Here is a 24,735-nt window from a genome sequence, read left to right on the forward strand (position 1 = left end):
CCACTTTAAAATGGTTACAATGCTGAATGTTATGTTATGTGAATTTCACCTCAATTTAAAAAAACACAGATATCTTTCTTCTTGCAATGTCTCTCCATTCTTTTCAGCTAACAAAGTTGAGCATTATACCAACTGACACAGGTATTCCAGGTTCACTCTCACAGAGCAAAGAGCATGAGTTTGTAACTGCGTCACAATAAGTTGATTACCAGCAAGGTTCACACCTTTGACGACTCAATTTCTATATACACCCTTTTATGTACATTTGAATTCTCATACAACAGTGAAACAACTCAGCACTTCTATTTTAAAAGATGTAGCTATTTTTAATACAAAGGAAGTAATTCTCACCTTTTTCCCAAAGTAACAAGATACACATCCCAACAGTCATTGTATGAGTCACTGTATGCATTGCTGGATATACTACCTATTCCTCAAATTCAGTCACAGTTCCATGGAATATTCTGTCACCTAAAAACTAAATTGTAAAATAAAAACATAAATAAATAAATATTTTTTTAAAAAACACCAAAACTGTAAAGTTAATTTCTAATAACTTGCATACAAAATAAACATGATTATATGCCATATCTTTAGCTTCAACAGTTGGCTTTCTTTGTTGACCTTTAGTGCTTCCCTTCTCTAAGGTTCCTCACTTTTTTAGAGACTAAAATCTGTGATCAGGAAACAGGAAAGAAGAGGCTAAATTCTGAGATTGTGAGTGAATAAATGATAAGCCAAGGGATTGAGAGTTATAAATTCTATCTCCAAGAGTCCCAGAACAAAGAGCAACTACAAACAAAAGACTGCTTTATTACATCTGGTGCAAAAAAAAAAAAAGACATAACAAAAAAGACATTTTATTTCATGTAAATTGTAGCTGAAGTCTCATTAAATTCAACCCCAAAAATTGAAATGTTTGTTGTCATCATAATTATTTTACATTTGTCATGAATTTCCATGCATTTTCATTGAGATGAAACAAAAACTAAGATATATTAATTCTTCTAAAGAGAAGAAATATTATGTATGCAAGCAACAACTTTTGGGTATACTTAGGAAAATCAAAATAAAAGTATCAATCAAAAAATATTAAGAATTGACAATAGGTTAGCAAAATGAATAATACAAAACAAAATAGCAAAACAAACACAAATGCATATATAAAGTAAATACAAAATACTTATTTGGTTGGTTTGATGAAGAAAAAACTTTCAAAACATTTAAAAGTGCACAAGTTTAGCAAAGTGGATAAATGGAAAAGGAAATAAAACCAATATAATAACACTGAGAAAGGGAATATCAATGGATTTCCATGTCATAAGTACACATTGAAGTACATAGAGCAAAAATATTATATTTACTGAAAACATCCCAAAATATTAGCAATGATAATAAGAACAGAACAAAGATAACATTTTTTTTAATCCTCACCCAAGGAGTGAAAATATTTTTTTTCTCCATTGATTTTTAGAGATAGTGAAAGAGAGACAAGAGAGACAGCAGTGTGAGAGACACATCTATTGGTTGCCTCCTGCATGCACCCCAGCCAGGGTCGAGGATTGAACCTACAACCCAAGTACATGCTCTTGATCTGGAATCAAACCCAAGACCCTCCAGTGTGCAGGCCAATGCTCTGACCACTGACCTATCCCAGCCAAGGCAGTACCAAATTTTAATGAAAGTTCATTGAAACACAGGAATAGAGGATTCACATTTGTGAAAGAGGAGACTTAATAGTATAAAGATGTCAATAATTCACAAGTTTAACACAATCAAAATGTTATTTTAAAACTCAACATAGAAATTCTAAGGTTAATCTATAAAATAAACACATAAAAGGGGCTTTAAAATTCAAGAGAATAAGTACTAAAAGGAATATAGTCATGTTGTGTATTAAATTCTTTATAAAACTAAAACTTTTAATTCAGTTTTATATTGGCACAAAATTAATCAGAAAAAATAGAAACAGTAAATTGCCTAGAAATAGTGTGTGGGTATATATATATATATATATATATATATACACATTAACTATGCCATAAGAGTGGTATAATAATTAATTAGTGACAGATGTAGAAGCCATTGTTTAGTTATTTACAATAAATTTATTTTTTTAGGTATACAACATAATGATTTAATATATGCATAATGTATATGGCAAGATGACTACCACCATAAATTCAGTTAATATTTATCACCACACAGTCACAATTTTTTCTTCTTTTTTTAAATTTTTTGAATGTATCTTTATTACAGATGTCCTCTTTTTTTTTCAGCATTGATCCCCTCCACCATGCCTCACAACCCCCAGGCCTTCACCACACTACTAATATTGTCTGAGTCCATGGGTTATGCATATATGCATATAAATTCTTTGGTTATTCTCCCCCGCCCAATCCACAACTTCCCTCTGAGATTCTCAGTCTGTTCCGTGCTTCTATGTCTCTGGGTCTATTTTGTTCAGCAGTTTTATTCATTGGACCCCACATATGAGTGAGATTACGTGATACTTATCTCTCCTTGAGTGGCTTATTTCACTTAACATAATTTTAAGTTAAGTGAAGGCCCTCCTTGCTGTCTCAAAGGGTAAGAGATCCTTCTTTTATACTGCTGCATAGTATTTCATGGTGTACTAATAAATGTACCACAGCTTTTTTATCCTCTCATCTACTTATCCCCTCATCTACATACCTCTCCTTAACAGGAAAAGCAATTCCATGTAAGTAAATTGTGTAACGAAACCAAAGACAGCCATTGAAAATTTAAAGTCACACAGAAGTGAATTTTGATGAAAATTTTGAGTAAAGAATGAGTTTCAGTTATCATCTCTTGTTTGGATAATGAAATGTGTTTGAGAATTTGATGGTAGCTAAACAGATTATCTCCCCAAAATAATGCAAATATAGACAATATTTGTCCACATAATTTAAGAAGCTTATAGACTCCCACAGACACCATCTTGGTAAATTCTTGGTTATGATAGGGGCAGAAATAGAATGTTGGGGAACCAGCTAGAATTGTAAGAAATATGAGTTGTGCTCTGTTACGGTGATTGTTTTGTTCTGTTTAAAGAAGGCACATTCTAGCCCGGCTGCAGCTGCACTAGAACTTTGCTGCAGAAACCAGAATCACCAGCCTTTTGAAGACCCCAGGCTTTGCATATCACTAGCCCTTTGAAGATCCCCAGCCTTTTTGCATATCTGTAAACTGCCCATTTCACATACCCTTTGGCTACTTCCCCTTGTGATCTTTGGCCTACCCTATATAAGCAGCTGGCTTATGGTGGGGTGCAGAGCAGATTTTTGTGGATGACCTGCTGCTCTCCCATGCTGCCGGCAGTATTGGAATAAATGTTCCTGTCTCTTAATTGGCTAAAGTAGTGACAGGAAGCACAGACCCATTGATTGTCCGGTTACAGTTAGAGTTCAATTTAAGTTTATAAGACACAGAAATCATATAAAAGGAAAATAATATAAGTATGATTTTTAAAAGTAAAACATACATATATCCAAAATTATATACAAGCAGCATCTAAAACCATTCAGAAGTAGCGGGGAATGTTATAAAACCATATGATAACACTTAATGGCCATGGAAAATAAATTTTATAAAACTTAAAATTTTTTTAAAAGAGTTTCCCAATTAATTGCACTATGTTAGAAAAAGCACAAGATGAAACATTCTACTGACTCCTAAATATATGACAGAGTATTATTCACAAACATAGGTAACCAAAATATTCTCAGATATTGAAGAATTCCAAAACTAAAATGCCTATATACTAGTACGCTTTTGGATACAAATACCTGAAAATGTTCTACAACATTCAAGAATGAACAAAATCAAGAAAGTAAGAATGAAAAGAACTAAGTATTAAAAGACCAAGAATAAGACTGAAATTGCTTAAATGTAAACTTTAAGAAAGTAGCAAGTGAGGGAACATTTTGATTTAGTAAGAGAATATGAGTCTCAAATACGTTTAGAAGAGGTAAAGAATTGGGAGCTGTATATATAAAGTAATGTTTCAGGAAGTTTGTAAAAGAATGGAAAGAGAAGGAGCAGATTCAGGAGTAGGGTCCAGAGAGAGAGAGACAGTTGAAATAAGGAGGCATCTCAGTCAAAGTCCCAAGGGAAACAGACGGCACATGCAAAAGGGGACAAAGAGCAGGGTATAATGAAGAGAATATTCCAAAGATATGGGAAGAGTTTAATAGTAATAAAAACAGGGAAGGTGAAATACACATGGGCTGGTAACCTCAAAAGCCATTGCCATCCCACAGATCTGAGGAGCAATGGGGAAGAAACAGCTGTCAGCATTGACCAGTACTGACCACAGCCACGGGGGAACCAGCTGATGGAGACAGAAGGCCTTCAGGAGGGAAACACAGACACTTCCCAACGCTGAGACTGACAGAAAAAGGTTCAAAGAAACAAATATCTCAATTTGTCTTTCTTGCTGCCCTCTGAACTCCCACCAGCTTACTCCCATTAGCCAAATCCAACTGTAAACTAGAGGCCATAGACTTTTACCTCTATGGGTACAGAGCAAGGTGTAAAGTTGATCTGAAGCAACAAATAGGAGGTTTCCAACAGAAGAGGCATCTACTTTTTTATGTTTATACTAGAGGCCTGATGCACAAAATTCGTGCAAGAGTAGGCCTCTGCAGCTGCGGCTGCCTGGATCCCTCCCTTCCACACTGCCTGGATCTATCCCTTGAAGCACAGCAGCTGCCTTGATCCAGTGGCTGCAGTCCTGGCTTTGTCCTGGAAGGACTCTAGTCTTAATTAGCATATTACAGCATCTACTTTTTTATGTTTATACTAGAGGCCTGATGCACAAAATTCGTGCAAGAGTAGGCCTCTGCAGCTGCGGCTGCCTGGATCCCTCCCTTCCACACTGCCTGGATCTATCCCTTGAAGCACAGCAGCTGCCTTGATCCAGTGGCTGCAGTCCTGGCTTTGTCCTGGAAGGACTCTAGTCTTAATTAGCATATTATGCTTTTATTATTATAGGTAATCGAGAGATAGGTCCTGAATAAGAAAGTGGGTAAAGATACAGCAGAGAACACACTTGCTGGAAAATGGTCCCTGAAGAGGCTAAAGAAAGGTGCATGTGTTGGGGGGCAGGAGTTCAGGGATTCACACAAGAAGAGGGACACCTCTTCCTAAACCTTCATCCAGACAGAGATGACCATCTCATACAAGTTCCCATGGGACTGGAGGCTGAGTACCTCTGTCCCTGAGCTGAACTGGATACACCTCTGAGATCACTGGAGGCTTTTGAAGCTGTGATGGAAAAACACCGAGCCTTGATGCACATGGGAAAAAAAGATTAGAGGGAGCCTCCTGGAGGTCCTAGAAAGTGGCAGGGAAGACCTGGGGCAACTCAGGCCTCCAAACTGTGCAAGAGCCCAGGCCCCAGGGGACAGAAGAAGATGTACTCTCAGCAGCAATGGTACAAAAGAGAGGCGCAGCCAAAGGAGTAGCAGCAGCTGCAGAGGCCGTTCCATTTGCAGAGGATTCTCCAGGACCTCCTAGCAGGGAGTCACCAGGGGCCAGGTGAGTGGAGGAGGCAGTTTCCTTGCTCTGTGGTCCTGGCTCTCGGTTCTGGTTCTCTCCTCCAGCCTGGGCTTTTGCAGTTGTCTTCTTTAGTTTAATCCTTTCAACACTGGCTCTCATTTTCCTCAAAATCTTCACCTGTATGGAGACTAAGGCTTGAGGTCTGGAGAACAAGTAGAGAAATGACACAGCTCTCTGGTCATGTTAGGTGGAGGTGGGTAAAGCTGTGGGAAGTGGGGACATCTGTAATAATGTCAACAATAAAAATAAAGTTAAGTAAAAAAGAATACAAAGTTATACCAGAGGAAAAAAGCAACCATCGTAGAGCCTGAGGCAGGGGAGGCACATTGGCTGACAAAATGATAGAAGCATTCAGCCTTCCATTCAAATTATTGATTCAAGACTCTGAGAAGAGATAGTGATTGAAGTCGCTCATTTCTGATTCAAAAATAAAATCACGCCCTAGCTGGTTTGTCTCAGTGGATAGAGCGTCGGCCTGTGGACTCAAGGGTCCCAGGTTCGATTCCGGTCAAGGGCATGTACCTCGGTTGCGGGCACATCCCCGGTGGGGGGTGTGCAGGAGGCAGCTGATCGATGTTTCTCTCTCATCGATGTTTCTAACTCTCTATCCCTCTCCCTTCCTCTCTGTAAAAAAATCAATAAAATATATTAAAAATAAATAAATAAATAAAATAAAAACGTTATTAAAAAAATAAAATAAAATCAGAACTTCTTTTATTAAAAAACAATTTTTAGTGTTGACATTATTGCAGGATCCCCCTTCCTCCACCCTTTGTCCAACTGCAGCACCCTCTCCCGGCACTCACTTCCTTGGCCTTTACAAATGAATGTCCATGTCCAGGGTTATGTATATATGTTCTTTAGCTATTTCTTTCACTGTCATTATCCAGTCACTAAAATCAGATATCAAATCACCAAAACTAATAAAGACCATTTATCCGAAAACATTATCCAGCACCCCACTGGAGACAGTCCCAGAGGCATTCTACCCAGTCTGGCGAGGATGTTGATGATCAGTGCTGCTTCTTTTTAAAAAATGCTTTTTAACATTTTCAATTACAGTTTACATTTGATATTGTTTTCTATTAGTTTTAGGTGTACACTACAGTGATTAGACAATCATATACTTTACAAAGTGTTCCCCTGATATTTTCAGTACCCAACTGGTACCATACATAATTATTACAATATTATTGACTATATTCCCTACCTGTACTTTTCATCCCCACTATTTTGTAAATATGTACCAATATGTACTTCTCCATACTTTCATATCCCCTCCGGCAAACATCAGTCTGTTCTGTTTTAAAACCACATTGCCCCCAGCTGGTGTGGCTCAGTGGTTGAGCGACGACCCATACACAAGAAGGTCGCCAATTCGATTCCTGGTCAAGGCACCTGCCTGGGTTGCAAGCTCAATCCCCAGGAGGGGGCACACAGGAGGCAGGTGATTAATAATGTTTCTCTCTTGTCCATGTTGCTATCTCTCTCTCCCTCTCCCTTCATTTCTCTCAAAAGAATCAATAAAAATATTTATTTGTTTTAATCCCCTCTGGCATGGTTCTCCATATCTATGAGTCTACTACTGCTTCTTTATGTTTCTTAGAAATTTATAAACATTTCAATAAGATGAGAAATAAAAATCAAAGTTTATACCACTCATGTTCTCCTAATAACAGGTAATACAATTTTCTACAAAAATTTTTTCAGAGAATTTACCAAAAAGCAATTTGGTTTGGGAGGCAGTAGTGTCAAATAGCTATATTTTTGAAATGTTTTTAAAAAACAATAATCATCAGAAGGTTTTTAAAAATAGTAATATTCAACTAGGAAATATAATGAGACAAAAAAACTAATAACAATGGAAACAATTACAAAAAAACTATGACAGAAAGGCAACACAGATTTTTAATGGAAAGATACAATGGGGTAAAAATGAGTTTTTCCAAAATTAATTTATGTTTAACAAAATGTATACTCAAAAATATCATAACCAGTCTTTTTTTAAAAATATATTTTATTGATTTTTTTTACAGAGAGGAAGGGAGAGGGATAGAGAGTTAGAAACATCAATGAGAGAGAAACATTGATCAGCTGCCTCCTGCACACTCCCTACTGGGTATGTGCCCACAACCAAGGTACATGCCCTGGACGGAAATCGAACCCAGGACCCTTGAGTCTGCAGGCTGACGCTCTATCCATTGAGCCAAACCGGTTAAGGCAACCAGTCATTTTTTATTTAAAAATATTATTTGAAATCATTAGTAAGGCTATTCCCTACCATCAATACACTCATCCGATTGGTACTAAAACTGAAAACAGAAAAGACTGTCCAGTCTGGCAATACTCCTTAATATGTGTTTGGATTGAATGTTTGACAATAAAGCACATTGTAACTTAATGCAAGGGGAAGGCTTCTTTACTAAATGCTGCTGGAATAATGGTTTAGCCATTTGTGGGTGAAATTGATTTAGAGACTTTCTCACTCCATGTCAAGTCTCAAATTGGTTACAAAATTAATTTTTTAAAAATGTTTGTAAAGAAAATGCAAGTAAATACTTATTAAAATGCTGCGTTTTACATTATTTAAAACTTAAAATCAATAAATCATTAATTCTAGAAATGCACTTGTTATGAATATATAAAGTTTTAGTGTATGCACAAGTGTAAATTTTTTTAAGGATAGATTTTAAGGGAAGATGAATGGGAGGAAATACTTCCAGGAAATTCAACACATGAAGGTAATAATTTCAAGATATAATGAAACTCATACAAATTAATAGCATGTGCTGCCAGATTCCATGTTAATCCCTTGAAGAACATTATTTCATTTAATACTACAAGATGAGGTGAACATAAAGCAAAAAGAGAAGATTGACTAAGTATAAAAATGGGAAAAAAAACTTTGAAAATGTCAAAGTTCACTAAATAAATCAAGGAAAGGTCAACCGAAATTGAAATTTCAATCTTTATTTATTCTATTAATAAAGGTTTTTAAATTAAAGTTTCCAATTGTGGTGTGGATATGAAGAAACAGACATATCATGACCAAATTCTGAGTGTGTAAAAAACTCCGATGAATCTATGAAGCAACCTTTCAGTGTATGTCAAGAGCATTAAAAATGCCCTACTGCCAAACAGGACCAGAAAAACCTCTTGGAAAGATTATTTGGCAATATCAATCAAAATCTTTTTTTTTCATTTTGCCCAGTAATTCACTTCTTGGCAATTTTCCTGTAGATAAACTTACACATATGCTTAAAGACATGTGAACAAATACATTTTGAATCATTTTTACAGTGGAAAATACTGGAAATACCATGTTCATCCAAAGTCCTCATAAAAATATCAGACATCCATGTGGTAGAAAATCATGCAACTTAACAACAAGGAGGTATATCAATATGGAACAGCCTCTAAGATAACTACGCTAAAAAAGGAAAGTCAAGAAAACAAAGTATAAGAAAGGTATGATTGGTATGCTAACATTTGTTTTTGTCTCTTATGGGAAAATATATTCATATCTATACTAAAACTATCTCCAGGAGGATTCCCAAGAAATAATTACTGGTTGCCTTTGGTGAAAAGAAAGGAACTTGGGAATCCAAAGCATGGGTTTTTCTTTTTTACTAGGGGCCCAGTGCACGAATTCATAAACCTTGAAAGGAACTGTGGGCCTCAAGGCTACAGTGAGCACAAGGGTGGGTCTCGGCCCATCTTTGGTGCCCCCACCCAGTCCTTCCTGCCACGGCCCCTAGTCCCCTCTCTGCCAGCAGCCCTCTCCTGCAGCCGCTGCTCCTGCATGCTGACTGTGCCAGCCCCTCTTGCACCTGCTGATGGAAGCGATCAGGACCAGCGCTGGGTGCCAGCAGTGGGTGTGAGCAGCGGCTCCGGCGCTGGCTGCGGGTGCGAGTGGGGCTGACATTGGCAGTGGGTGCAAGCAGCAGCTCAGGTGCCAACAGCGGGTGCGAGCGCCAGGCAAGAATTTTCAGTAATGACCAGAGGCTCACCCTGATGACAGTGACCGATGACCCACCTTGGTCTGGCACCCTCACTCACCTGCTCCACCATCCCGCTGCGCCCAACGCCCCCTGGTGGTGAGCGCATGCCATAGTGACCGGTTGTTCAGTTGTTCCGCCAGTCAGTCTATTTGCATAGTAGCCTTTTATTATATAAAATTGTGTTTATTTTTATTATGGGCATGGATGACATTTAAAATAATATCTAAATACTGCAAAAATGAAGATGGTGAGGTTCTTTATATGTATCACTTTTGCATCATTTTTGAAATTCTACTCAAAGGAAATAATCTGAAAAGTAAAATATTGGTTAGTAATTTGTGAAACAGTCTAATATAAGAATATAAAGTGCTCATTAAAATTAAGAAGTTGATTGCTTTTAATGATACTGGAATGTCATGTTTCATTTATTTATTCATGTAGTAAATTTTTACTGAGCTCCTTTTTTAGGTCTCAGAACATATTGCTGAAGTCAAAGGTAAGATACAAAATTATCTCCAAATGATATAAACTGCTTAACCCCAAAACAGAAAAATGGAAGTCAGTAAAACAAATATGAATATTTGTTATCTGTTGTTGATAAGATTATTGTTGATGGATTTGGACATGCTCATTAGGCATTCAAGTGGTGATGACAAACTGCTATTCCAACCTTTCTGTTTAGGACTGATCTTGGCTTTTTTTTATTGCTCCTCTGTAGAATATTTCCAAGAGCCAAAAAAAAAAAGTTGACAGTCTTTCACAATTAAAGAAACTGGGTCATTCATGGACAACAGTGTGGTGATTACCAGGGTGGAGGGTGATCAGAGGAGGTATTAGAGGACACAGAGGGAATAAAAGGTGATGAGGAAAAAATAAATTTTAAAAAATAAGAAATAAGAAACTGGGTCATTGGTAGGACTCTCTAATTAGGGCCCTCAGCTGAACTGTCAAATACAACGTCCTTCCTATTTCAGTTTTATGGACAGACACTGAGAACAGGGCACCTGTGCCATGGACACCTCCACCAGTGTTACCAACAGTTCCAGCCTCCACATCTCCCAGTTCATCTTGATGGGGCTTCCAGGCATTCACAAGTGGCAGCACTGGCTCTCCCTGCCCCTGGCTCTGCTCTACCTATTAGCTCTTGCTGCCAATCTCCTCATATTCATCACCATACAACATGAGCCCACACTACATGAGCCCATGTACCATTTCCTTGGTGTATTGTCACTCATCGACATTGGCTTAGCCACCACCATTATGCCCAAGATTATGGCTATCTTCTGGTTTGATGCCAAGGCCATCAGCCTCCCTGAATGTTTTGCTCAGATGTATGTCATCCACTGCTTCTTTGGTATGGAGTCTGGTATCTTCCTCTGCATGGCAGTGGACAGATACATAGCCATCTGTCACCCTCTTCGATACCCCTCCATAGTCACTAATGCTTTTATGGTCAAAGTCACAGGATTCATGGTGCTCAGAAATAGCTTGTTGACCATTCCAGTGCCTGTCCTGGCTGCCCAAAGACTCTACTGCTCCAAGAATGAAATTGACCACTGCCTGTGCTCTAACTTGGGGGTCATCAGCCTGGCTTGTGATGACATCACTGTGAACAAATTTTACCAACTGTTCTTAGCGTGGGTCCTAGTTGGGAGTGATATGGCTCTGGTTTTTTCTTCCTATGTACTGATCCTTCACACTGTGCTGAGGCTGAACTCAGCAGAAGCAATGTCCAAGGCTCTGAGCACCTGCAGCTCCCACCTCATCCTCATCCTCTTCTTCTACTCAGGTATCATTGTAGTATCTGTGACACACCTTGTAAAAGAAAAGATTCCCCTTATCCCTGTACTCCTTAATGTGCTGCACAATGTTATCCCCCCTGCTCTCAACCCCATGGTCTATGCTCTCAGGATGGGAGAGCTCAGACTGGGTTTCCAGAGGATACATGGGTGGGTGAATTCTCCACCCACATCAGAAGTAACCTTAGCTTTATAAGGCCATACAGATGTTAATACGACAGAGGTTGTGGCTCTGAATAGGCCTAGATTGTAAAAAATTGGGAAAAAATACAATAACATCATGAAAACTGTCAGCCTCACTTATTTAATAAGCATTTGAAAAGTATAATTCAATTGTCTATTACTAAAAAAAAAGAGTAAAAAATGAAATATCTCAGACCATTGTTGCACCTAGAGATCAACACATTTATACACAGCTACCATACATTCAGATGTAATATATACATGGAAAATTTCATTTACTTGTGTGGTGAAGTGTTCTTCCTAGGAAGTGAAAACAAAAAAAATGGCCTGAGAAAATGCTCTAGAAAAGTAGTTCCAAATAACCAATTAATTAAGTATAAATTAATTTTACCATTTGCACATCTCATAAAAATGCATACTTTTGATTACAAGGATCCCTCAACCATGTTCATGTTGTACCTTCTCTGAGCTTAGTACACAACTCTGTGCATAATACATGCTTAATAAACACTTCATTCATGATACAGTCAGTCAGGAGGCATAGGTCTGCTGAATCCTATATAGCACAGAAAATATCCTGGGCCATGGTCTGAAGAATGACCTCAGGAGATTTGTATATGATTTCACCTTGGAGAACAACCTCTTAGAATCAGCGCTGGGACTGAAGCAACAACAGAAACCATGAGCTCATACACTGATGGTGGGAACGTCAACTGGGGCAGCTCTTTTAGAAAAGCACCTGGCAGCTTCTCCAATGACTGAACAAGAGTTACCATAGAACCTAGCTATTCCACACTTAGGTGCATACCCAAAAGAAATTGAAAACATATGTCCTCACAAAACCTTTTTCCCAAAATAAGAAGCCACATCATAATACCAAGAAATGAAAACAACCCAAAAGTGCATCACCTGTTGAATGGGTAAACAAAATGTGATATATCCATACAATGGAATAATAGTAGAAAAAAAGTAAAGAAGTAATTATGCTATCTGAAAGAAGACAGACAGCAAAAGACACATTTTATTATTCCATTTATATGAAATGTCCAAAATAGGCAAATCCATAGGACAGAAAGAAGATAAGTGGCTGCCATGGGTGAAGGGAAAGGAAAAGTGGGGAACAACTGTTCAATAGGTACAGGGTTTCTTTTGAAGGTGTTGAAAATTTCTGTAATTAGAAGTGAGAGCTGCACAACATTGTGAAAGTACTGGAAGCCACTCTAAAATGGTTACAATGCTAATGTTATGTTATGTGAATTTCACCTCAATTTAAAAAAAAAACATGCAACTTACTTCTTGCAATTTTTCTTCATTCTTTTCCTGCTAACAAAATTGAGCATCATTCCTGCTGACAAAGGCATTTACAGGGGCCAGATCCACTTTCACAGAGCAAGCCAAAAAGCATGAGTTGGTAACTGAGTCACAATAAGTTGATTACCAGCAAGACTCACACCTTTGACTACTCAACTTCCATATAGACCCTTTTATATACATTTTGAATTCTCTTACAACAATGAAACAACCGAATTTTAAATGCTAAAACTATTCTTCATACAAAGGAAGAAATTTTCAATTTTTCCCAACAGTAACAAGATGCACAGTTCCAACAGTCATTATATGCATTGCTGGATATATTACCTATTCCTCAAATTCAGTCACAGTCCCATTGAATAATTCTGTCACCTAGAGACTAAATTATGAAGTTAATTTCTAATTATGTATATATAAAATAAAAATTGAAAGGAGAGAAAAGAAAATTATAGTATATAGAAATAAAATCTTGCATATAAAAAGCAAATAGAAAATATTCAAAGCTACTAGTTTAAATGCCTATAATTGTTTACTAGTTCATAATTGATATGTGCCATATATCTTCCAACTTTGTCAAAAGTTGGTAGAGTAACCAAAACCTTTATTCCTAAAGGGTCTGAATTCTCATTCATCCTGTTAAAGATTTAGAATCCTGCTGTGGATTTAGCATCTTTTTTCATTGGTATACTTTTCTATTAACCTTTACTGTTGGGCATGGAAAGTACTAAGAGGTACCTCAGAGAATACCCTGCATTTCCAACACAGTCTACTACCTTCCATTCTATAGATGCAATCTAATTTGCTCTTTGGTAATTAGAATTAATCACTCCAGGTAATATATTAATCTTTTCTTTTTTTTGGATTTATGGTGTAAGGCAGTAAAAGGCATCCCTCGATATGAGGATACATAAACAGAGAGCCCATTAAAATATTTTTGTTCTAATCCTCTGATGATATTTGAAGTATTTGTTTCCATTACCAAAAATGCAAATCCAAATCTAGAATATGTGCCTATCCCATTTTTCAAGACACGTCAGTACCCTCCTGGGCCATGAAATCCACTGAGAGCGTCATGTCAGTCTGGATAGTGTTCCATCGTGGTCTCACGTCTCTGGTTAGCCCTGTTGACAAACAGAAATATTTTGAGCTTCAGAGGAAGTCAGTGGATTCATCTGAACACTTATCTATTTATTTGCTTATTGCCCATTATAGCATCATTAGAATAACCTCATGACCTCTCATCTCACATACTTAGGAAGACTCCCCCAGAAAATGGATTAGAGCATCCATCTGCTGATTCTAGTCACTTCGGAAGTCAGAAAAGGGTTTTTCTGATGAGTATAAATATGCTCCTCTTTAAATTATCCTTTTCCAAGTTCATAATATTCCACATTCTTTTGCGCACCATACTGAGACTCCTTTTATTATTTAGTCATCTGAGATCCATTTTCGATAACATCAGCAATTTATTGTCTGTAGTCAAAAAATAGATAAATTTGCATCTTATTATATTGACATCATCATTTAGTTTCTCTAATTCCATGAAGAAACCCATTGAGCAGACCCACCCTTCCTTTGGGTAAGTTGATTGTTGAAAACTATCACAGAGAACAATCTTTCCCAGAGCAGACTGACATTCTGTTAGAGAAGGTAATTTTAGGTATTTATAGATTTTCTGAGTTACCTTGTGATGTCAGCTGTAAAGAATAAGCCCATCTAAGAAATGCTTGCCTGTGTTCTTCCTTTGGAAATCTATGCTATTCTCTCCATGGACTTTTTAGTGGCCTGAACAACACATTATTATTTCCAAATCCTTCTTGATTAAAATTTCACATTTTTTTATCAATATGTAAATTTATTGTTACCAAACGTAAGAATGTAAATTACTGTTCAGCCTGAACTACTTATTTTCCTGACCATGTTCTTTTACAGTCAAGAAGCAAATTTCCCAAATGTTCTGACAAATCTGTGATTTTATTTAGCTATAACTTGACAATAATTTATGACTCAACATACCCTTTTTAAATTTTATTTTATTGCTTAAAGTGTTACAAAAATGTAGTACATATGTTTCCTTTTTTCCCCATTGACCTTCCCCCAGCCTCCTCTACCCCCCCAGTACCTTTCGTCCATTGGTTATGCTTATATGCATGCATACAAGTCCTTCAGTTGATCTCTTACCACCCCCACCCCAAACCTCCCTAGCCTTCCCACTGTAGTTTGACAGTCTGTTCGATGCTGCTCTGCCTCTGTATCTATTTTTGTTCATCAGTTTATAATGTTCTTTATTGTCCATAAATAAGTGAGATCATGTGGTATTTTTCTTTCATTGACTGGTTTATTTCACTTAGCATAATATATCTTAATTTTAGCAAGCTGCAGCTCACCTTACATCATATTAAAACCTAACCAACTTAATATTCTACTTAACAAAATTGCTGAAACACTAGGTATATTTGGTGTGGAAAAAAAAGATGTGTTTCACATATTAATCAAAAAAATTAGGGAAACTCCAAAAATGAAAGGTAACTGTGATGGAATTATGAAAGAATAGATGCCAAAAGGTATAGGAGAAAGCACTAATACAAAAATAAGGTATATTCAGATAAGAAATGTCTGATACTAATAGAAACAGAAGGCTATGAAAAAAACAACCTGGGGATTAGTGGGTAAGACAGCAGGAGTAGTCAGGCATGTCTATCCTCCTGCACATACATTCTTGGATCAAGAAGTGGGCTAAAAGTCAAGCAATAGTGGTGGGTGTGCCCAGAATATTGGAGATTGGGTCAGAAAACAGGGCAGTGATCAACATGGCTATAAACAACCATGCCCCATGAGCTTCAACCATAAATCAAGCTATTAGCACACCTCTTACCTCCCCTACAACAGATTGCATCAAATAAATGCAACAGCATCCAGAGATTGCCTACTAGAAAAGAAATCAACTAACCAATGACCAAGATGGCTTGATCTAAGACAAGTTTCTTCCTGACTATAAACCCTTGGCCTCTCTTTTCTTATAGCATTTGCTTCAGAAAACATGTAATTGTAGATTCATTCACTGCCCCTTTATAATGTATATAAATCATCTCCTATCTTCTTGCCAGTTATACACCCAGGAAATGTCTTTCTCAAGGACCTGGAAACTATCTCCTGAAATGTAAACATTGAAGGAGATACTCCATCTCTCTGTCTCTGTGGAGAGTAGGAGCCTAACTTCCTTGGGCGCCAATTAGCAAACACAGATGGCCTCATCACAGACAACAAGATGTGCAATCTCAGGAATAACTCAATGTGCTTGACACATCTCATTGATCAACCTCCTACTAAAGTCCTTCAGTATTTTTCCACTAGCTCACCCCAGGGCTTAAACCCATTGTACCTGACACCTTACCTCAGCCCAATCTGGTCTTTTGTTTTAACAGAAATGGGTATTCAGACTTGTCTGTGTTCTCTTCCCCATTGCTGGCAATAGTATCAGTATAAAATCAACTTCTGTTTGCTCATCCTTGTGTAGTGCAATTTTTCTTTAACACCAGATACAACCATCTATTTGAGCAAAACCAACACGAAGAGTGGCATTGACGTTAATAAGCCCAACTCACACCCAAAAAGATAGAATAAATTCAAAAAGCTCTTCTGGAAGTAACCTCTCTATGCCAACTCTCTACTTCAGGATTTCAGGGTCACTCATCCTTTCAGGTCTAGAGGTGGTGACAAGTGCTATTTTTAGCCCTAGGTAACTGTACTATCACTTTGGAGCTTTTACTGATCACATCCTTATAAATAGGCTCTTTGTAAGTAATCCCTTCTCAAAGTATTCTAATTTGAGAAATAACCAGTGTTGACAAAGTTGTAGAGAAAGGGATCTCTTGTGTACTGTTGGTGGAAATATAAGATGGTACAACCACTATAAAAAACAGTATGAAGGTTTCTCAAAAAATTAAAAATAGAACTACCATATGACCCAGTGATTCCAATTCTGGGTATTTATCTAAAGAAAACAAAACACTAATTTGAAAAGATATATGCACCCTCATGCTCACTGTAGTATTATTTACAATGAAAAAGAAAACAACATAAGTATCCATCGATAGGTGAATGAATAAAGAAAATGTGAGATTTTATATATATACTAGAAGCCCATTGCACGAAGATTCATCTGGGACCCAGGCCTTTGGTCCGACCACAGAGGAGAAGCCAAGCCTCTTTAGTCTTCAGTCTTCAGTCTTCAGTCTTCACTCTGCGCCTGCATATGCAAATTAACTGCCATCTTTGTTGGGTTAATTTGCATACTCATCTGATTGGCTGGTGGGCATAGCAGAGTGACACCAATTTGCATGTTTCTCTTTATTAGTGTAGATAAAATTCCACCATATATATGTGGTGGAATATTATTCAACCATAAAAAATAACGAAATCTTGCCATTTGTGATAATGTGGGTGGACCTTGAAAGCACTGTGCTAAGTGAAATAAACCAGACAGAGAAGGACAAATACCATATGATCTCACTTATATGTGGAATTTTTTTAAAAATCATGTTTATGGATACCGAGAATGGATTAGTGGTTGCCAGAGGCAGGGACAGGGGTGGGAAGGGAGTCAAAAGGTACAAATTTTCAGTTATAAAATAAATAAGTCATGGCATGTACTATACAGCACAGTGACTATAATAATACAGTTGATCCTTGAACAATGCAGTACTAGAACTGTGCGAGTCTACTTACACGTGGATTTTTTCAATATATATACAGTGTGCAATCTGTATTCTGAGGTTTTCCATCCACAGATTCAACCAATATGGATCAGTGTTTTTGATCAACAGATGGGAATCTGTGGATGCATGGGGTTGACTGCATACATTGTTTTATTCCATGTTATATAAGGCACTTGAGCACCACAGAGTTTTGGTATGGGGCTGTGGGGAGTCCTAGAACCAATCCACATGGATACTGAAGGAAGAATGTTGTTAAGTTTTGAGGGAATCAAAAGTTATACGCAGATTTTCAACTTCGCTGGGGTTGGCACCCTTAACCCCCATGTTGTTCAAGGGTCAACTGTATTGCATTGCATATTTGAAAGTTGCTCAGAGAGGGTAACTCTTAATAGTTGTCATCATAAGAAAAAAATGTTTATAACTGTGTGGTGATGGATGTTAACTAGACTTAGTTGTGGAGATCATTTTGCAATATGTACAAATATTGAATCATGTTGTACACCTGAAATTAATATAACATTACATGTCAATTATACCTCAATAAAAAGAATTTTTTAACTATTCTAATTTGAATGAGCCATCTGTTCTCTATTGGTATTCTAGCCACTACGATGCTCATTCAACTAGGCAGTGTGGAAGTCATTAGCAAGAGCAGTTTCAACATCCTGATAGGACAAATTCTAGATGGCATTGCAGTTAATAAGCCCAACTCAGTAAAAGTGCCATAGATTTAAAAGGTGAGGAAGGAAAGATAATATTGAAAATAACTCTTACAAGAGGATGGGTCTGTGAAAGACAGAGCCTGAGGATATAGGAATGAGACTCAGAAGTGCCATGGCAAGACCAAGGCAGAAGTATGTGGAGTACAGGTAGTTTTTGAAGCTGGCAGTTCTTGGAATCTATATATTAATATATTGAGGTGCATCATACCGAAAGAGGAAGACTGTTGACATAGGAAAAAGGTAGATAGTTCTGCTATATTACTTGATTTGAATAAACAAACATGTTCTAACATGTCAATGATATATTATGAAACAATTTGAGCACAACTGAATTTCACATTTGCCTTTGTGCCCTTTTGTTCAGTAGAATGCAGAAACTGCATCAAGCTCAAAACAAACTGCATAGGAATACACAAAACACACACACACTCCAAATACTATTCGGCCACCTTCCTTCACTTCACAACTTAAAATTTTCAGATAAAGCTCCTTCTACCACTTCACAATAACTGACTAGCTTTAATCCCTCTGTGTTTCCACAGCAAACTGCATATCTTCTTCAAAGTAAAGTGTTATATGCATTGTAGTATTCGTGTTTTTCTTAATCATTTAACATCCACTACTGTTTATACTAGTTTTCTATCTTTTTTATGTGTCACTGACAAAGTTGTTGAATGCTATTCTGTAAAGCTCCACTACTGTTTATACTAGTTTTCTATCTTTTTATGTGTCACTGACAAAGTTGTTGAATGCTATTCCCCTAACTGCATTTTTCCATAAATCCTGAGGTTTTTCGTGTGGAGTGTTGCATAGCACAGTGACTTTTAAGAATCCATGTCATGTTATAACAGAACTGACTGTAGAGTGAATGGGGAGGAAACCAAGCTTAGATAGAGGGGGGAACACACCTTCATCTAATGTTTCAATCTGGCAGAGCTGTCCATCTGATGGGCCTGCCCCTTGGGACTGGGTTTGAATAGGACTAAGACAAGCCTCCAATGTCTTTCCTGCTGGAGTGATACAACAACCTGCCCTAGAGGTAGTTGGATGAGAAAAAGAAGTGACATAGGATGGGCCCAGAGAAGGTTAGTCCAAATGCCCATCAGTAGATGAGTAGATACAAAATATGTGGTGCATTTACACAATGGAATACTATGTGTCTGTAAAAAAGAAGGAGCTCTTACCTTATGCGACAAGATGGATGGATTTGAAGATTATTATGCTAAGCAAAGTAAGACAGTCAGAGAAAGACAAATACCATATGATTTCACTTATATGTGAAATACTAGAGGCCCAGTGCACAACATTCATGCACTGGTGGAGAGGGGTGGGGGGGTCCCTCAGCCTGGCCTGCACCCTCTCGCAGTCCAGGACCCCTCGGGAGATGTCCGCCTGCCTCAGGAGATGTCCACCCAAGCTGGCAGTCAGGCATCCCCCGAGGCATCCTTAGCACTGCCACAGAGGCAGGAGAGGCTCCTGCCACTGCTGCTGCACTCACCAGCCGTGAGCCCTGTGGGAGTGCACTGATCACCAGAGGGCAGCTCTTGCATTGAGCATCTTCCCCCTGGTGGTCATTGCGCATCATAGCAACCGGTCATTCCACCATTCAGTCAATTTGCATATTAGCCTTTTATTATATAGGATAATGAACAAAATAAACTGACGAACAAAGTAGAACCAGAGGCATGGATGCATGGAGCAGACTGGTAGATCTCAGAGGGGGTGGAGGGAGGGAGGACAGAATGGGGGAAGATGAAGAGATTAGCCAAAGAATATATAGCTCATGGACACAGACAATAGTGTGGTGAAGGCTAAGGGAAGGGGGTGTGGGCTCGGTAGAGGTGGATGAAAGTGGAGGGGGGAGAATGGGAGACATCTGTAATAGTGTCAACTATAAAAATACATACATAATAAAATTTAAATATACATATATTTAAATTCATGTCCTGGGTGTGCTAATCAGTAAACATCTCAAATAAATCAAGCGACTGAGGGCAAAGGTACCTTCCCACTAAAGCATCACTATCCCAAATTAGCCTTTATTTAGTTCAGAAAGATGTACATGGAAATAATGAAAGGAAATATAGAAAACTTTTGAGAATTATATATTTAAGAGATTGGGGCGGGGGGTGTTTACTAGCACATAAGTAAAACCACATAGATGAGAAGCCTACTAGGTTATTAATAAACATATAATGCCGAAGAAACCAAGAACTCAGCTAAGAAAGACTTTGACTAGTCAAGAGCTAATACAACTCTTGGATCCAAGCTTTTAGCACCAGGAAGTGGACTGAGAAAGCTGTGCTGTCCCCAAGAAGAACATATTCCCCAGAGCTCATTTTAGATATGGCCTAAGAAGATAATGGAAAACAATAGGGACAGGACTGGAATCCCAGTATCACTCCAAATACTATCCAGATAACTATTTGGTTATTATCAATATGAGTAACAACCAATAACTTCTTGATGAGCAGTCCAGGAAGGAAGAAATTGAGAAACTCCCCTAGGGTTTCCAGCTTGATGAAGTTGATGGGATCCTCATGATCTAGTTTCCAAGGAAAGGAACAGGAACATGAAGAAGTGCTAGCATGAGTTCTATATCCTGGAGGAGATATTCAGTTGACAGATGAGTTTATGCATTTAAAACTCAAAAGAGCTCTAGCTCAGTGAATAGAGCTTCAGCCTGCAGACCAAAGGGTCCCAGGCTCAATTCCGGTCAAGGGCACATACCTTGGTTGCAGGCTCCTCCCCAGCTGGGGCCATGGTCAGGGCTCGTGCAGGAGGCAACCAATCGATGTGTTTTTCTTACATCGATGTTTTTCTCTGTCTTTCCCTCTCTTTCCACTCTCCCTAAAAATTAATGGAAAAATATCCTCGGGTGAGGATTAACAAAAAATAAAAAACTCAAAAGAGTTCTAAGATGAAACGAGAGATGTGGGACTCATTGGTATAGGTGGAGGTGGAGGAAATGAGTGTAGATGACATTTGCTGGGGAAAAAAATGAAAGAATAAGGGTCAAGAGTGTGAACTCCAAGAGCCTACTCTATTTTGCTAATCTGGCCATGAACAACATGCTATGATTCCTAATAATGTGGATGTTCAGAATCCAGGTAGAAGAGAAAATCAAAAATAATCTGTGTCCTACTCTTATCTATTTCCTGGAGTTGAAAACACTCTAATGAGCAGCATATTTGCCTCCATGATACTTACACTGTCTTTGTGAGGACCTAGTTTACTAATCACTAGGTTTGTGGACACATTTAGCTGATCATTTCAGTGCATGATAGAGATGCATGTTCTAACTTCAGGGAGGTAATTATGCTTTCATTCATTTCTCAAACATTTATTATTTACCCTTGGTTGCAGGCTCCTCCCCAGCTGGGGCCATGGTCAGGGCTCGTGCAGGAGGCAACCAATCGATGTGTTTTTCTTACATCGATGTTTTTCTCTGTCTTTCCCTCTCTTTCCACTCTCCCTAAAAATTAATGGAAAAATATCCTCGGGTGAGGATTAACAAAAAATAAAAAACTCAAAAGAGTTCTAAGATGAAACGAGAGATGTGGGACTCATTGGTATAGGTGGAGGTGGAGGAAATGAGTGTAGATGACATTTGCTGGGGAAAAAAATGAAAGAATAAGGGTCAAGAGTGTGAACTCCAAGAGCCTACTCTATTTTGCTAATCTGGCCATGAACAACATGCTATGATTCCTAATAATGTGGATGTTCAGAATCCAGGTAGAAGAGAAAATCAAAAATAATCTGTGTCCTACTCTTATCTATTTCCTGGAGTTGAAAACACTCTAATGAGCAGCATATTTGCCTCCATGATACTTACACTGTCTTTGTGAGGACCTAGTTTACTAATCACTAGGTTTGTGGACACATTTAGCTGATCATTTCAGTGCATGATAGAGATGCATGTTCTAACTTCAGGGAGGTAATTATGCTTTCATTCATTTCTCAAACATTTATTATGTACTAAGTATTTTGTAATGTACTAAGAGTACAAATATTAATGACACACACTATTCTGGTTTCAAAGAGTTTATATAGTCAATTGAGGGTATAAATAAATAAATAAATAACCCATTATAATTCATTATATATATTTGGAGACTTGTACAAGATACAATAGACATACAAAGATAAGAGTCTTGGATTGCCTAGAAAAATTTAGGAAACACTTCTCAGGGAAGACAATACTTGAAATTTGAAGAAAGAACAGGACTTTTCCAGATGGCTAAATGGCATGCATGCATGGCTATTTTTCAAAAACACCTGCTATTATAGAAGTGGATGGAGAGCTACTTGAACCTGTACAAATAATAAATGCACATTTGGGGATAAAAACTGGAACCCTTTCAGATATTAAACATAAAATTATTTTTATCCATTTGTGCATAACTTATTTAATGTGCTGTTCAGCTCCCTGTGTTTCTGGAGTACATCTGATCTACTGAGGATACCAAATGTTCATAATTAGAAGCATGAACACTTAGTTGTTATTTGTGGGTTGTGGGGGAGGAATATGAGAAAAGAAGAGGATAAAGGAAACAAAGAAACAGGGGAAGGAGGCAAAGAGGAAGAGGCAGAAAAGAAAAGAAAAAGAGATAGAAGAGGATAAGATGAAGAAGAAGAAGGGACTGAGGAAGAGAAGGAAAAGCCCTCTCAGGAAATCTCTATATTTTATACCTAGTTTCCTTGGCAAAGTTGGGAGTGGGGATTTTTGAGGAGCCATCAGCCCAGAGGGGAAGCACAGCACCAAGCCTTCATGTCAAAGAACCGGTTTGCTACACCCTCCCGGATCTGCTTAGTTTTCACACCATAGACAATGGGGTTGAGCATTGGTGGCACCACTATATAAAGATTGGCCAGCAGGATATGGACATGTCGAGGAATGTTATGTCCAAAGCGGTGGGTCAATAAGGTAAAGAAGGATGGAACATAAAACATGAGGATGACACAGAGATGGGAGCCACAAGTGCTGAGAGCCTTGTGCCGGGCATCCTGGGAAGGTAAACGAAACACTGCTCGGAGGATCAGTGAGTAAGACACAGTGATGAGGATTACATCCAAGATGACCATGACAATGGGCACTGAGAAGCCATACCAGATATTAACAGTGATGTCAGCACAGGCTAAGCGGGCCACTCCAATATGCTCACAGTAGGAATGGGGGATGATGTTGGTCCGGCAGAAGGGGAGCCGCTTCAGCAAGAAAATCACTGGGAAGATGATGCAGAAGCTTCGGGTGACAATGGCCAGAGCAATTCTTCCCACAACAGGCCATGTTAGCACTGTTGAATAATGCAGAGGAGCACAGATGGCCACAAAGCGGTCAAAGGCCATAGCTAATAGGATGGCTGACTCCCCCACAAACATCACATGGACAAAGAAAACTTGGGTGACACAGGCATCAAAGGCAATGTCATGGGAATGGAACCAAAAGATGGCTAGGGCCTTGGGTACAGTAGTGGTGGACAGCAGGATGTCCGTGATGGCCAGCATGGAAAGGAAAAAGTACATGGGCTCATGAAGGTTAACGCTCTTGATGATGACCATTATCAGGACGCTGTTCCCCAGGACTGCCGTGATATACATGAGGCAGAGGGGTATGGACAGCCAGTTGTGATACGCCTCCAGCCCCGGGATGCCGAGTAGGACAAAAACTGCAGGGTGGAAGATGGTAAGGTTGGTGTGAGTCATGATGAACTTTAGGATCCTCTCTATAATGACTTAGAAGTTGATGGGTCTGCTGAATATAGTAGGAACAGAAAGCATCTCTGAGTGTGAGCTGAGATCACAAAAGACAGCATGGATTTCTAAACTGTGGGATTCTCCAGGGGAAAGTCCTTCCAGAGAATACTCACTTATAGGGATAACCTCTGGCCCTTTGTGCTTATTTGCACATAGAACGTCTTCACCAACCATGCTTCACCCTGCCTCCATTCACCCTGCCCCCAAAGTCTGGGCCCACCCACTTTTCTGTCCTCATTCTGCATTTCCACACAAGCAGCACTTGCCCCCTTACCCATGCTATACTTTTTCCTCCAAGACTTTCTCATTCTGTGTTTACAGGAAGTTCCCTTCCCTTCCATTTCTGCTTATTCAAATTTTAAGACAAACCACTTTGTGATGGCCCATGTCCATAATAATATATCTCCTTCCTGAAGACCTATTAGGCAAACTGTATTTTAACTTGATTATATGTAATCACATTAAATTTATCTGGTTATTACCTTGAAAATTTCACATGACACTTACCTAATAACTTGGCACTTGTGGCTCCCTATTCATGTAAGTGGAGCACAAAGTAGAAATCCAGAAGAAGCCTAAGGAATGTGTTTCTCCACAGATCTTCTCCAGATCTTCTCTAAAGGCAGTGAGGAGTGGGGCAGCTGTTGAAATTGAGAAGCCA

At 38.5% G+C, this 24,735-nt stretch overlaps 2 protein-coding genes and 1 long non-coding RNA gene across 3 annotated transcripts; 1 reads left to right on the forward strand and 2 right to left on the reverse strand.

Moving 5' to 3' along the window:
• Positions 1 to 9,996: 9,996 nt before the first annotated feature.
• LOC102243057 (olfactory receptor 56B4) lies at positions 9,997 to 11,794 on the forward strand. Its single transcript, XM_005886227.2, has one exon. The coding sequence runs from the start codon at positions 10,596 to 10,598 to the stop codon at positions 11,577 to 11,579; it is 984 nt and encodes a 327-aa protein (XP_005886289.1). The 5' UTR covers positions 9,997 to 10,595; the 3' UTR covers positions 11,580 to 11,794.
• A 775-nt stretch (positions 11,795 to 12,569) lies between these two features.
• Positions 12,570 to 24,709, reverse strand: LOC106724774. The gene is made up of 2 exons (XR_001360611.1): positions 24,582 to 24,709; positions 12,570 to 13,998 (listed from the first exon to the last, which is right to left on the reverse strand). It is a non-coding gene; the product is annotated as an uncharacterized LOC106724774 (long non-coding RNA).
• On the reverse strand, positions 22,914 to 24,023 carry LOC102243352 (olfactory receptor 52B2). The gene has a single exon (XM_005886228.2). The coding sequence runs from the start codon at positions 24,021 to 24,023 to the stop codon at positions 23,055 to 23,057; it is 969 nt and encodes a 322-aa protein (XP_005886290.1). The 3' UTR covers positions 22,914 to 23,054.
• Positions 24,710 to 24,735: the final 26 nt, after the last annotated feature.

This window comes from Myotis brandtii, unplaced genomic scaffold (genome assembly GCF_000412655.1).
Source record: "Myotis brandtii unplaced genomic scaffold, ASM41265v1 scaffold966, whole genome shotgun sequence".
Classification (NCBI taxonomy): Eukaryota; Metazoa; Chordata; class Mammalia; order Chiroptera; family Vespertilionidae; genus Myotis; species Myotis brandtii.

Bases quoted from the DNA above. Each gene is read 5' to 3' on its own strand.
- LOC102243057 (XM_005886227.2), top strand. From the start codon at position 10,596: ATGGACACCTCCACCAGTGTTACCAACAGTTCCAGCCTCCACATCTCC.
- LOC102243352 (XM_005886228.2), bottom strand. From the start codon at position 24,023: ATGACTCACACCAACCTTACCATCTTCCACCCTGCAGTTTTTGTCCTA.